The 15,716-nt window shown below is 40.9% G+C and overlaps 1 protein-coding gene across 2 annotated transcripts in view; it reads left to right on the top strand.

Moving 5' to 3' along the window:
• LOC115471609 (acylamino-acid-releasing enzyme-like) overlaps positions 1–15,716 on the top strand; it is a 342,862-nt gene that overhangs the window by 96,939 nt on the left and 230,207 nt on the right. For both annotated transcript variants that reach the window (XM_030205317.1, XM_030205316.1), the window contains exon 5: positions 9,889–9,964. In XM_030205317.1, coding sequence (XP_030061177.1) covers positions 9,889–9,964 — 76 coding nt within the window. The remainder of the gene's footprint in view (positions 1–9,888; positions 9,965–15,716) is intronic.

The raw sequence follows: 15,716 nt of genomic DNA, 5'->3' as shown, positions 1-15,716 counted from the left end.
CCACTATGCTGAGAGCGAGGAAGCGCTCTACTTCTACTGCTTACGCCAGGGTTTGGCGTACCTTTGCAGCGTGGTGTGAAGCAGGCTCACTTTCTCCCTTCACTGCTCCAATTTCTTCAGTGTTGGCGTTCCTGCAAGAAGGTCTGGAGAAAGGCCTGTCGCTCAGTTCCCTTAAAATCCAGGTAGCGGCTCTGGCTTGCTTCAGGGGCCGCCTGAAGGGTGCTTCCCTGGCTTCGCAGCCAGATGTGGTGCGCTTTCTCAAGGGAGTTAGTGCCTGCGTGGAATCTCAACCTGGTGCTAAGAGCCTTGCAGAAGCCGCCTTTTGAACCCTTGTCAAGGGCATCTCTGAAAGACCTGACGTTGAAAGCAGTCTTTTTGGTGGCTATCACTTCAGCCAGAAGAGTTTCCGAGCTCCAGGCACTCTCATGTCGAGAGCCCTTTCTGCAGTTCACTGAGGCAGGAGTGTCTATTCGCACAGTGCCTTCCTTCCTGCCCAAGATTGTTTCTCGCTTCCATGTGAATCAGCAGCTCTGTCTCCCTTCCTTTCGTAGGGAGGACTACCCAGAGGAATACTCTGCTCTCAAATATCTGGATGTGAGACGAGTCATCATCAGATACTTGGAAGTGACCAATGATTTCCGGAAGTCGGATCATCTGTTTGTCCTGTTTGCAGGTCCTCGTAAGGGTCTGCAGGCTGCTAAGCCTACAGTGGCAAGATGGGTCAAGGAAGCCATTGCAGCGGCTTATGTGGCCGCAGGGAAGGTGCCGCCTATCCAGCTGAAGGCTCACTCCACTAGAGCTCAGGCGGCCTCGATGGCAGAGGCCGGGTCCGTCTCCTTGGAAGAGATTTGCAAGGCGGCAACTTGGGCATCGGCCCATACCTTCTCCAGGCATTACCGCTTGACTGTGGCTGCTCGGGCAGAGGCCCGGTTTGGAGCTTCAGTGTTGCGGTCAGGGATTTCTATGTCCCGCCCTGGGTGAGTACTGCTTCGGTACATCCCACCAGTCTATGGATTGATCAGCATGATGATATGGAAGGTAAAATTATGTATCATACCTGATAATTTTCTTTCCATTAATCATAGCTGATCAATCCATAGCCCCTCCCAGATATCTGTATTGTTTATATTCTGGTTGCATTTCAGGTTCAAGTTTAGTCTTCAGTTCCTGTTCAGGAGGACTTCGTGTTCAAGTTTTTCAATGGATTCTTCAAGAGTTGAGACGAATTTGTGTTACAGTGAGCTGCTGCATTCCTCTCCCCTCCGTTTTACGGGGCTGGATTGAGACTTAAATTCTGCCGGCGCTCCCTCCCGCTTCGTGCGGCAGTAGGGCAGCTTTGTACCCCTCCCGCTTCGGCGGTGTTAGGGTCAGTCAGCTCCTCCCGCGGTTGCGGTTGCAGGATAAGCCAGATCCCCCCGCATCGGCGGGTGTGGTGTCCCTCCCCCGCTCTGCGGGGATGAGCTGGACGGATTCCCCTCCCCCACTTGTGTGGGGATGAGCTGGGTTAATTCCCCTCCCCCGATTCGGCGGTGGTGAGCTGGGCAGAGTGTCCCTTTGTGGGTGTAATTCTCTAAGTGCTGAGTCCTGCGGATAGAGCTTGGATATCGACATACTGAGGAGTTTCCGGCAGCACATGACCACATATAGGGAGGCAAAAGGATTGCTCTCTATCTCCACCTGCTGGTAGATGGACACAACCCACCAGTCTATGGATTGATCAGCTATGATTAATGGAAAGAAAATTATCAGGTATGATACATAATTTTACCTTGTTAATGCCTGCAATATCTCTTGTTTTCACCCCAACTCCGTCCCTGGGCAGAGCTGAGATAATCTCTGCTGATATTCAGTTAGGAGCAGTGCTTTTTTTGTGCCGGTACGCAACGGTACGGCGTACCGGCACCTTTTTTTTTTGCTCCCCCCGCCCCGTGAGTCCATGTCCCGCACGCAGTGCCAGCCCCCATTTCCGGCTGCTGCTGCTTCTCCTGTTGAGCAGCAGCGGCCGCTACACAAAGAAAAAGATTTTTTTAAAAATTGAAACCTGGCTGAAACGCGGCACCCCGGCACTGTAGACAGCCATTAGCCATTGGCTGTTGCCCCACAGCCGCTCCTCCTCTTGCCTCTACGTCACTGCGCTCCTCCGGGGTCTTCCTCCAGGGGCAGTGACGTAGAGGCAAGAGGAGGAGCGGTTGCGGGGCAACAGCCAATGCCTAATGGCTGTCTACAGTGCCGGGGTGCCGCGTTTCAGCCAGGTTTCAATTTTTTTTCAATCTTCTTTTTCTTTGTGTAGCGGCCGCTGCTGCTCAACAACAGGAGAAGCAGCAGCGGCCGGAAATAGGGGCTGGTGCCGCGTGCGTCGCGTCTTCGCGCCGTTCGCGCCAAACTTGGCAGGGAGAGGGAATCCAACAGAGGGAAGGATTGGGGAGAGAGAGAAAGAGGGAAACCAACAGAGGGAAGGATTTGGGAGAGAGAGGGAAAACAATAGAGGGAAGGATTGGGGAGAGAGAGGGAAAACAATAGAGGGAAGGATTGGGGAGAGAGAGGGAAAACAATAGAGGGAAGGATTGGGGAGAGAGAGGGAAAACAATAGAGGGAAGGATTGGGGAGAGAGAGAAAGAGGGAAAACAACAGAGGGAAGGATTTGGGAGAGAGAGGGAAAAACAACAGAGGGAAGGATTGGGGAGAGAGGGAAACCAACAGAGGGAAGGATTGGAGAAAGAGGGAAAACAACAGAGGGAAGGATTGGGGAGAGAGAGGGAAAACCACAGAGGGAAGGATTGGGGAGAGAGAGAAAGAGGGAAAACAACAGGGAAGGATTGGGGAGAGAGAGGGAAAAACAGATGGAAGGATTGGGGAGAGAGGGGAAAACAGATGGAAGGATGGGGATAGAAAGAGAGGGAAAACAGGGAAGGATTGGGGAGAGAGAAAGGGAAAACAACAGAGGGAAGGATTGGGGAGAGAGGGGAAAACAGATGGAAGGATGGGGAGAGAGGGAAAAACAGATGGAAGGATTGGGGAGAGAGGGAAAAACAGATGGAAGGATTGGGGAAAGAGAGAGGGAAAACAGATGGAAGGATGGGGAGAGAGAGAGGGAAGATGCTGGATGGAAGAATGCAGAAAGAAATAGGGGAGACACTGAAAGGATGGGGAGAGAAAGCAGAGCTGCTGGATGGAAAAGGGGAATAGAGAAAGACTGGAGAATAAGAGGAAGGGGCATGGGGAGGGTGAGGAAAAGATGAAAAGCCACAGGTAGATGAAGGACATTAAAGAATGGATAGTAAGAATGAATTAAATCTGGACAGAGAGAGAGCCTGAAAAATATTGAAGAAAGCAAAGAAAAAGGAGACAAAAATGACAAATGGCACAGAAGAGTTAAGCGAAAAGAAAAGAAAGCAGAATCACAGACTGGGACCAATATGGAAAGAAAAACAGTCACCAGACAACAAAGGTAGAAAAAAATCATTTTATTTTCATTTTAGTGTTTGTAATTGTGTCCAATTTGAGAATTTACATTGGCTGTCTTATTTTGCACTGGGTATACTGGAGCTGTAAGAGCTTACAGAGATTATTTATAATGAAAAAAATCACGTTATTTTTTTCTCCTATAGTACTATAATATTTTCAATGATGTCTGTTTATATGCGCCATGGCTGGTATAGGGGGTGTGGTTAATGTGGGTGTGGCTATTGTAGATAGAATGTATTTGGATACAGGCAGCAGATGATGTTTTGTATATTCCTGAGAATCTAGCATGTGATGTTTTTGTTCTTTCCTGAGAAAGTAGCAGAATAGCAGGTGATGTTTGTACATTCCTGAGCAGGTTCACGAGCTGTTCATGTAGAGTTGTTCTTGTAAGCAATGCATGATCATGGTTGTGTAAGCAAAATGTAACCAATAGTAATGATAATACATGTAATATCCATGAATATTCATAGAGTATATAAGAAGGGGATTGACTCCCAAATAAAGAGTTTTTTGCCCAGACACACGAGAGGAGAGTTATTTTGCAACATCTGGTGATCCCCGACGTGATCGGTGAAAACGTGACGTACTTACTACGACTGGAACAGTCAGCGCGCCATTCCTTCTACGGAACACTGTAAGTATGGGGGGAAATTTAACATCATCACATAAACAACATGCACAGGAGCTATATACTATAACGCAAAGATATGGTTCCTCCCGAAATCCAATAACTCTTAAAGATATAGAGCGTTTAATTGAGGAAATAGTTTGTCAATGTCCCTGGTATCCAGAGAAGGGATCATTCGATCCTCAAACATGGGAAAAGATAGGGCAGCAGTTTCGTTTAGAGCCTAGAGTTTCGACTCCTATATTATTGACTTGGAGAGAGATATATTCTACTATAGTAATTCTCTCTTCTGGATTGACAGGCATTACTAACGAAAATATATCCAACAAATTGCCAGGCAAGACCTGGTCTCTTTTACCTCCCGCGACTCTTGGACCTACACCTTCTCCTCCTTCTTGTCGGCTGGCCACCGATATGGGAAGGGAAGAGCAAAACAAAACTCCTGACTTTACTACTACTACCCCTAATAAACCAATTGAAAATATCCAAAACAACAACGCTAATGATAGCGTTATTATTACCAAAACACCAAAGAGCGTAGAACGACCTAGTTTAATTCAATTAGGTATACAGCAAGCACGAAAAAATGGTGAATTCATTTGGAACGATGATCTATGGGATAATTCGGAACCTAATCCTAATTTATACCCAGTTACTAGAACTACAACAATAGAGGCAGGGAACGAAACACATCATGCAGAATGGACTGCTCTACCTTATCAAGTTTTGAGAGAATTACGTAGAGCTATCGTAGAATCAGGTTTAAAAAGTTCATTTGTTCAAGGCATGATAGAAGGGATTAGTAACGGTTACTTAATGACTCCAAAAGATTGGAAAGACCTTTTCCGTATGCTGTTAACTCCTGCGCAATATGTAGTGTGGGATAATGAATATAAGCAAGCAGCACAACTTATCACTGGGACTAATTTGGTGCCTGATCAAATTTATGGATCGGGACCATTTTCAACCCTTGATATGCAAATTCAACAAAACGATACCTGTTTTCAAGCCATAGGCACTTGTATCTTGCGAGCATTTAAAAGAACACCAGAAGGGAATAAACCAACAAAATCTTTTGCATCAATTAAACAGGGTGCAACCGAATCTTACCTTCAATTTGTTAATCGATTGCAGGAAGCTGTAACTAGGCAAATTGATAATCTTGATGCGCAAACAGAGTTATTGATTAAATTAGCCCAAGAAAATGCAAATTCAGATTGCAAAAAGGCATTGCAGACTGTAGCTCATCGCCCAGGAATTACTTTAGCAGATTTATTGAGCGCATGTGCAGATGTGGGGACTCATGGTTATTCTATGAATTTGTTAGCAGGAGCTATACAAAAAGGTAATAAGCCACAGGGGACGTGTTTTAATTGTAAGAAACCAGGACATTTTCGAGCTCAGTGTAGAGCCCCAGGAGGGGGTGCCAACTTTGCAAAAGGACCTTCTCGACCTTCTCGAAAATGTCCTCGATGTCAAAAAGGATATCATTGGGCCAATCAATGTCGCTCTAATCCAATTAATTCCACACCGCCACCCCCAAAAAACTTTGCTCCGGGTTAACTCCTAACCTCGGTCCAAAGGGAGTGCAAGGGTCTTTTGCTCATAGTACTACTGCTACACAAGGTAGTGCAGGAATTGACCTTATTGCAGCGGAATGTAAAACTGCCATCTTACCTCATGAAGTTTTGGTATATAATACTACCTTTAAAGGACCCATTCCAGCGGCTACTGTAGGTTTAGTATTACCTCGCTCCTCTGCATCGAAGGCAGGTATTCATGTTATCCCTGGAGTTATTGATGCTGATTACACAGGCATTGTTAAAATTCAAGTATGGTCCTCATCACCTTTAACAATTTCTCCCGGGGACTCGTGGGCACAATTAATTATTTTACCATATTTTACAGCACCTATTCCTTCTACTGTCTCTCGTACAGGGGGCTTTGGATCTACGCGACAGGTAAGTGCAGTTTTAAAACCGGTTTCTAATGCACGACCCACTGCTCAATTTTTATTGCAACAAAAGCCCTTTGTTGGTATATTAGATACCGGGGCGGATGTTTCTGTCATAGCTTATAAACAATGGCCTGTGGAATGGCCCATTGAAGATACTTCACATGTGACAGGAATAGGGGGAACTCAGTCAGCCTCCCAAAGTTCTCAATGGTTATCTATTACATATCCTAACGATACCAAGGTTCTAGGACATATTAAGCCCTGTATTTTACAAGTACCCTTTAATTTATGGGGTCGTGACCTTTTGGAACAATTAGATGCATCATTGATCCTACCTGATTAACAGTTCATAAATATGTCTTTTTCTCTTCCTTTGGAATGGAAAACTGACAAACCTGTTTGGGTAGAGCAGTGGCCGATTACCAGAGAAAAACTGTTGATTTTACATCAATTGGTGGAAGAACAATTACAATTAAATCACATTGAGCCTACCAATTCTCCATATAATACTCCGGTATTTGTGATCAAGAAAAAATCCGGAAAATGGAGATTTTTACATGACCTACGAGCTATTAATGCGATTTTAGAACCAATGGGCCCGTTACAATGTGGTATTCCAAATCCTAATTTGATTCCTTATGATTATCAATTAGCTATTATAGATCTGAAGGATTGTTTTTTTTCAATTCCTCTCCAGGAAAAAGATTATAAGTCGCATGCCCGACAGTTATGTATCATTCAAAATGGATGCCTCTTTTTATGCTTTACTGTTAACCCTCCAAGGTTACTTGGAGAATCGCCTTTCTTCTCTCTTTATAGGTCATATCCGCAGTCATCAACCTTTTCCTGGTGGTCTGTCTGAAGGGAATGCTCGAGCGGATCGCCATCTTCATTTTTTCTCCACAGCACACTGCAGTCATGAACTTCATCATCAAAATGCACCTAGCCTAGCTCGCCAGTTTCAAATTTCTTTAGAAGAAGCTAGAGCTATTATCAAAAATTGTCCACAATGTTCCTTTTCAGCTCCTACTACCTTTTTTCCTGGAGTTAATCCTCGTGGTCTGGAAGTTAATAGCCTCTGGCAAATGGACGTTACTCACTTTCCCCCTTTTGGTCAATGGTCTAAGCTTCATGTGGTTGTTGATACTCATTCTGGATTTTTGTGGGTCACTGCACAAAAAGGGGAAACTACATCTCATGTCCGCTCTCATCTTCTCCAAGCTTTTGCGGTCATGGGTGTTCCTAAAACTCTCAAGACAGACAATGCCCCTGCTTATACTTCCACCTCCTTACAGGAGTTCCTGACCCTCTGGCATATTGAGCACCTTTTTGGTATCCCCTATAACTCCACTGGTCAAGCTATTGTTGAACGTGCTAATCGCACACTGAAAACTGCTTTAAGTAATCTGACTACAAAAAAAGACGGTATTCTCCGTCATAGAGTAAGCATTGATGAATGCTTAGCACAAATCCTTTACACACTGAATCATCTCAATCTCATCAATAATCCTGCTACAAAAACTTTTTCTTCCAGATTTGAACAACATTTTCGTACTCCTGCCCCACCTTTATCTCGTCCTTTGGTCATATACCGACAACTACCTTCTGATCAGTGGAGTTCCCCTGTGCCTCTCCTTACCTGGGGTCGTGGTTACGCTGCTGTTCAAACAGATTCTGGCCCGGTGTGGATTCCAGCAAAGTGGGTGAAACCTCATGTCGTGGCATCAAGGTCTTCACAACCCAATTCCCAATTTCACACTCACCCTTCAAGGACCGCAGATGCAAACACGCAAACGGTCAGTGACTCGTCAACCTAATGCTCCTGTTACTTGGGGACAAATTAAAGCCTTGAGTCAACAAGCTACAGAGACTTTAGAAAAAGCTCATATTGAAAAGACTGATGATAACTTCGTAGTGGCTATTATTGCAGCGCTTAATGCTAATTCCATTACATTGCTTCTACTGTGTTGTTGTTTGTACATACCTTGTGGACAGTCACAATTACTTCCCACAAAAAATATTTGGGAAGCGTTTGCAATTTCACTGAACCAAACTGATTTCTGTCTTTCTCATCAAAAGGCAGTTGGAGAAGTTTTGGCAACTTGCCTGATTCCAGTATGTCATGATCCTAAAGATATGCAAAATGATACTTGGTTTTATTCACAGCTTCCTGTTAATTCATCCTATCGAAATGCTTCTTATGAATACCATAATTGGGGAACACAAACCCTGTTGCCGCCTACTTGGCAATGCATGTGAGAACCAATCAAATAGCTAGTATCAATATGACATGTGCTCGTATGGTTAATTGTACCCGATCAAATTGTGTTAATTTTGGACCAACTTTGTTAAATTGTAGCTCCTACGAAAATGTTTCATATATTTATAAATTTACTCATTTACCCCCTGGCTGGTTTTGGTCATGTGGAATGTATACCTTTAATTATATTCCAGCTAATATATCTGATGGTACTACATGCTGTCTAAGTCGACTCACTATGGTACTTCCCAGTAAACATATTTTATTTTCTAACTCCTCACATATGCGATCCAAGCGTATGACCCTTGCTGCCAATTGCAATGATAATGTTAAATTTCTGAGTCAAACTGAATATCTGGCACTTGCATTTTCATTAATAGGTGTCCCTGCATTGGCAGCGGCAAATGCAAAAAATATTCGTGAATTAGCCTGTTGGGCAATTAAATCAATCAATGCAACCTCCACTGCTATTAGTTTACTTAATGCTGAGCAACAGCAATTACGTCATGGAGTTTTACAAAATCGAGCAGCCATTGATTATCTTTTATTACTTAACCATCATGGTTGCGAAGAGTTTCAGGACATGTGCTGTTTTAATTTATCTGACAATTCAAAGGCCATTGACAAACAATTAGCTTTCCTACGGAATTTAACTACTCATATTACTATTCATAATAACCTACTCTCTGATGTATGGGATCAATTGTGGCAATGGATCCCTTGGACCTGGCTCCGCCCTATTATCCAGTATTTAGTCATTGGTATTTTTGTTTTCACTATTTTTTGCTGTTGTATACAATGCATTCCTAACCTTTTTTCTTTATGTTTTCCTCGTCCATTCGCTCCAACACGTCACTCTGCTCAATATGTTTATAAGCTATTACAAACATCTCCACCTCCATCTCCAGCTGGCACACCACGGAGATTTCATTAAAAAAAAAAAAAAAAAAAAAAGGTGGAGATGTAGATAGAATGTATTTGGATACAGGCAGCAGATGATGTTTTGTATATTCCTGAGAATCTAGCATGTGATGTTTTTGTTCTTTCCTGAGAAAGTAGCAGAATAGCAGGTGATGTTTGTACATTCCTGAGCAGGTTCACGAGCTGTTCATGTAGAGTTGTTCTTGTAAGCAATGCATGATCATGGTTGTGTAAGCAAAATGTAACCAATAGTAATGATAATACATGTAATATCCATGAATATTCATAGAGTATATAAGAAGGGGATTGACTCCCAAATAAAGAGTTTTTTGCCCAGACACACGAGAGGAGAGTTATTTTGCAACAGGCTATCATAGGGGTGGAGCCATATGTGGTGACCCCACCCATAATGAGTACCAGCACCTTTTTTTCTACAAAAAAAGCACTGGTTAGGAGCCACTGAATGTCAGTGGAAGGGCAGTTGAGTGTGATTTAACCAGGCAGGAGCCTCTCCTGCCCAGTCAAATCACTTTGAATATTGACCCCTACATACTTAATAGCTTTTGAAATTGTGCTCAAAAAGACTGCATGTGCCATATGATAGACAGTGACTGGACTAGATTACTACTTGAGTTAATCATTGTACTTCACTTACAGATCTGGCACAGATCTAGAAGGATTAAAAGTCTTAACCTAACAGCTTTGGATAAACATGGGAAAGTCTTCTCAGATGGTAAGTACCAATCTAGGAATTGTCTAGAATTGGGGGGTCCCGAGCCCCCCCCAAGAAGGCTAGAGTGACCTTAATCTGACTCCATCTCTAAATAACACTAGTACTGGGGTAATCAAGGAGTTATTGCCTCTAAGGGAGACGTTAGGTCTAAGGAAAAGATACCAGCCTTATAACAAACTGGATTTAGATTACAAGTTATACAATGCATTTATACTTACAGCCTTTGATCATTAAGTGAAGCCCACAAATCATCATTTGGAATGAGGAGTTTATTTGCTAAGGTATAAGTCAAATCAGTGATTGACAACAGGCATGTACAATCAATTAATTATAGGAATATAATAAGCTACAAACAGGTGTTAATTATTTGCTAATGTTTTATAATTTCTTTTACCAATTGGAGGTTTTACAAGGGAAAGCAACTAGGAAATTTGTCAATTTTGTTGGACACATTGGTTTCCCTTGGAGAGAGAGTGCCAACCCTTGTCTCTCTAACTCAAACCAGGAAATACCCTGATTTTTATAAGTGCCTTCAGGATATGGATAATATGACAGTAGATATACCTGATTGGATCTATGCTAATGTCATGGTTGTCACTGATTGGCTCATGCTAATGAGTAGCTTCTATCTTGCTAACATGGTTTTGTCTTTAGCTCGCTTCTTAAGCAAGACCCTGCTCACAGGAAAGTCTCCCTCCTCTCTTGGACAGCTCCCTTTTTGTAAACACTTCCCTAGATACGGACATCCAAACATCCAAACATGGACATCTCTGTCTTATATCATCTTGTGATCTGACTTAGGATTTTAGCCATCAATTCCTTGATCTTGGCTTTTGCACTGCTTTTGAATGTCACACTAAATTCTAATGAGGCCTAGTCAGTGCCTTTTAGCAGTTTAAGCTGTTTAAGGTATGTAAATTGACCCACCACTATTCCAGTGGATGGATCCCAAGCGGGGACACATATTAACTTACAGGAAAAGCATGTCCTTGCTCAGCCAGTCATAGATTTTTAAACCAAGCTGGTATTTTTACAGCCTTAGTCCTAAAATCTGGCCTTCCACCCTTCCGGTGGGCATCCAGTGAGGGCCTCTTGCTGTAGTATAATTATACATTCCCCACTTGTCACCCCCTCTGAGGAGGGGTGACACAAAGCTCGTCAAGCTCGTCATCATCCATTCCAGAAGGTGGCAAGCTATCAAACGAGAGGGGGAGTTTGGGTCTTACAAATTGCTAGAAGGTATGGTGCAAGATAGGAAACTTCATTCTCAGGTTATATATTATTTGGGCATATGGAATTCCCTTTATATTATCCAATCCCTTGGGCCTTAATCTTGATGTTACCCCTCTTGAGGCTTACTCAAACCTGTAGTGAGAGAGGTTTTATGAATGGGACAAATCCATTAGTTCATCTACAAAATCTCATGAAGTATAGGTATGTGGGTAATAGCAATTTAAGGTGGATCGTACTAATAAACACTTTCAGGTCTTTCTATGACTTCTATTGTATCTGTTGCATAGTACATGGGGAGATAATCTAATGTATGTATCTCAGTGGTCCTCGGAAGGAATAGTGGTTTTGATTAAGCATTGTTATGGTGGCTCAACAAATATATGGTTAGTACTCAGATTGCAGGCTGTTTTAGGTTGTCGGTATTCAGAATCCTTAAACAGATCGGAATTCCTGGACCTTACTAGTACTCATCATTAGCATCCAATCATGAGCACTAAAAAGTGGATAGCAAGTATGAGGTTGCCTCATACAGCAAAAAGGGTCAATCCTAGGAAAATTTATATTAACAAAGGTCATGCATGTATCTTGACATATGCATAATGACCTGGAAGTATGGGAAGCATTTTATATATCCGTTACCCCACTTGGAGCTTAGTCAAACCTACAGAAAGACATGCAGCTTAAGTAAGCCTACACCAAAGTTAAACAATTGCATAACTGGTTGATACTAACAGGGTTTACACCTACATTATGATATCAGAGCCAGTATTAGGGTTTGATGTTACCCTTGTATCTGAGCAATATCAACTTCAATTTAAATTAAACTCTTAGAAAAACAATCAGAACAATACAGGAAATATTAGGAAAATAAAAATAAAACCTTTTCATTATATAGACAGGATTACTGCTAAACTGAAAATAAAACAAAATATGAATCTATAATGTCCATAAACGGCAACAGTAATTCTCAAATTAAGTATCAGTTCTAAAGTCTCTTTCATCGTTCATGGTTGAGGCGGTGGAAGCACTGAAGAATCTGGACGGAGATCTGGAAGATCTAACAGGGCTGGGTTTTCAGGCTGGCCTGCTGAAGGAAGTGGCTGGTCTTGAGATGGGTAGGCTGGTAACATCTGGTTCTACGGCTGAGTAAACCCGTATATCTTTCACATGGACCCAAAACTTGTGATCCAGTAGTTTGCAAGGTGTAAAGGTTATTGCCACAATCTTGGGGGATCTAACATCATTTGGGCCTGGATAGATCTTGAAGACGTACTTGTGGTGTACAAACTTGGATATTTCCAAGTCTTTATTCTAGGCATGCACAATCATAATTAGTCCTTCAACAGTCAGAGTTTAGCAAAGGAATAAGCAAAATGACTGTATGCCTGAATGATACATTGCCATATCTTGGTGGGCATAATCAGTGTGAATTGAATAAATGTCAAGAGAAATGAAAGACAATGTAAACATGGAGAAAACAGTGCTAATTAAGTGCAAAAACAAAAGGGAAACCAATTTACATAAATAGGTAAGGATTGGGAATTGGGATTTGGAATTGGGATTTGCAATTGGGATTTGGAATTGGGATTTGCATAATATATCCCCACTTCTGGCTTGCATAATGTGCGAGACAGATTGGTAATTATTACGAAGACATGATCAAATAACAATGGTTAAGTATATGGAACAAAAGAAAAGAGTAAAAATTAAAATTTAGAGATGATGGTAAATGTTCAAGTTATTGATGTATGGAGGGCAATGTGTTGCAATCTATTGCCAATAGATATGGAATCTTCACCTGCGATGACTAACATTCACCAAGGGTTGGGCCCTCAGTTGCAGGAGGCCAGCAGGACTTATGAGTTAGATGATCCAGAAAGAAGGGTAGCTTAGGAAATAGTCATAATCAAAGCAGAAGACTAATGTGCAGAAATTTAAAACTCATAACTAGTCCAGGTTGGAAGTATCTTCTGGAATCACGGTCGCTGTCTGTTGTAACAGAGAGCTCATATGTAAAGTGTCATGTAGGTTTTGGAAAAGATGAGCCTGCAAAAATATTTAATACAGTAGAATATTTAAGTGCATAACCAAGAAGGTCTAAATTAATGACTTCATTTGGACAAAAGAAAATTCTCATTGGAGAAGTTGGTGCTCCTTTTTCTTGCCAGAGGTCAGTTGCAGTAGAAGTACTAAACTGGAATAGAGGTGGTAGATCAGGAATTGGTTTTGCAGTCTTTAGTCAACCTACAGTACTGATTAAATAGAGATGACATACAAGTAATGCCTAGTATTTAAATCTTAGCACAGGATCATTAGAAAGAAAAAATCAAAGAATGTATTGTTAGTTCCTTGGTGCACCAGTATGTGGAGCATAGTTTCAATATATAAAATCATAAGTTACAAGTAGAAAACAATTTTTCTCTGTAGATGAGATGTTGCTGGCACAGGAAGTCAGCATAGTCTGAGGAAACATTGTGGTCAGAGTCTGCTCCAGGAAAATACAGCCCTTAATATGATATTTAAAGAGATAGAGAAAAGCCAATATCAGAAAAGAAAGATGTAAAAACTATATATTTCTATGAGGCCTCCTCACGTGACCTTTACAAGGTTTAAATAGGTCAAATGAGAAGGACAATAACCTATAGTCCTCTGTAATAGTTCACAGCCAATTTGGAAAATGAAAATTATATTAAATTTTAAACTGATCCTTTCTATGCTTTCACAATTTGGGCCCTAAATTATGACAGCATATCAAGATTCACATTCAGAGGGATAGCTAAAAATAAGCTTATATATTCCCAGGAATCAATTTACAATTTAGAGTATATTTTAAATACAGAGGAGGAGCCAATTTATAAGCAGGAGACACGTAGAAGCATGTCTTAGTAAAATTCAAAAAATTAAAGATATAATGCAATAAATGCACACAATTGACCAGTAGGCTATGTTCATATGATAAATGGAACAGCTTGTAAGCCTATATTGTAAATTGAATTCTAAACAAAGAGTAGCAAGGATAATACAGAATCATAGAAAAACCCATCTAGTTATTAAAAATCTGAAACACGTAATGAATTCCTGTATCATATACTGAGTTCAAAGCTTTTGTAAAAATGAACTTAAGAGAAAATAAGAACTACAAGGGTTAATCTCTGTCATTCGGTCCTAAGGAAATCACGAAATAACGGTGTTTCCTGTGCTTATTTTGAGTTTACTGCTCACTGCAAGCATTGGATATTATGGTGACTGAAAATAGGGCTATACATCAGACCAAAACTGTAAGTTGAAGTTTTTATATTAATACTTCATGCTGGTGTAATTAGTCTTCATAGAATTAATACTTCAGGAGAGGAAAAGAGGAGAAGGTTATTACTTTATCTGCTACCAGAGGTACGGTTCTCAATGAAGAGGAAATTGGCAATTGTAGCTAGTCTTATCTGAACATAGCTCTGAAATAATAGCAACCTGAATTTCTTTAGTTCAGATTTACTAGTTAATTATGTTATGCAAGGGTTAATCTCCGAACCCTATTGCATACATAATAAGGCAGGCACCGTAGTATTATGGAATCCGGAAACGAAATTTAACTGTGCCATTTGGGGTTTGAGAACCAAAAATGCTGAAACTCTATACAATAATATATCTTAAAACTATAAATCTTTAAGAGGCAGGGAAGGAAGTTTGAGAGTAGTAGATAAGACGTGAAAAGAAAAATTAAAACACTTAATACATTATTACGGAACACATCCCCAATAGAGAACCAGGAAGTGAACATCAGCACTAGTTATTTTAACCAACATCACAAAGAAACAGTGTTTTAGATGGCATATAATATAGAACCTTTCATAGGAAATATCTGAAACAATTATGTAATTTTCAAAGAACACATACACGGACGCACACCTATAAAATTAAAACTAAAAAGTGCTTGCATTTCTAGTGAAAGCAATTTACCAGAAGTCAAAAACAATCAGGTATTTAACATCACGTCACAAATCAAACAAACATTGCTTAAATGAAATAATATACAATCCTGGAAAAAAACACTCCTTTGAGATTTACTACCACTGCAGTTGATAGGTAATCTCGCAGAGTAACCTTAAAGCACAAATTTAAAACTAAAGAAATGTTTCCTTAATAATTAACTGGTTTAATATATGCCATCTATCACAGGACACACAGGAACATATAGACGTGAAATTAAAACTGTAACCTAATCCTGATATGTAGAAAACTTAAAGCTCAGAAGAGGAAGCAAGATATTTTTTAATGTAGTTCAAAAGCAATCATTGGAATTGTGCACAGTTAAGGAATTGTATAGGGTTTCAAAAGGAAAAAAATATATAAAAATAAATATTCCAGTAGCCAATCACAAGTCACAGCACACAAACAGAAAAGGAAAACCACAGTCATACACAGACACAGTTATTGTCCCACATACAGAGGCGTCCCTGTGTATTGAGGACAAAATCTTAATCCTAAATTTGGTAAAATAAAACATTCAAATTAGAGCTAATCC

The sequence above is a fragment of the Microcaecilia unicolor genome, chromosome 6 (assembly GCF_901765095.1).
Source record: "Microcaecilia unicolor chromosome 6, aMicUni1.1, whole genome shotgun sequence".
Classification (NCBI taxonomy): Eukaryota; Metazoa; Chordata; class Amphibia; order Gymnophiona; family Siphonopidae; genus Microcaecilia; species Microcaecilia unicolor.
The sequence above is the reverse complement of the archived record's forward strand: the minus strand, read 5'-3'. Positions and strand labels throughout refer to the sequence as shown.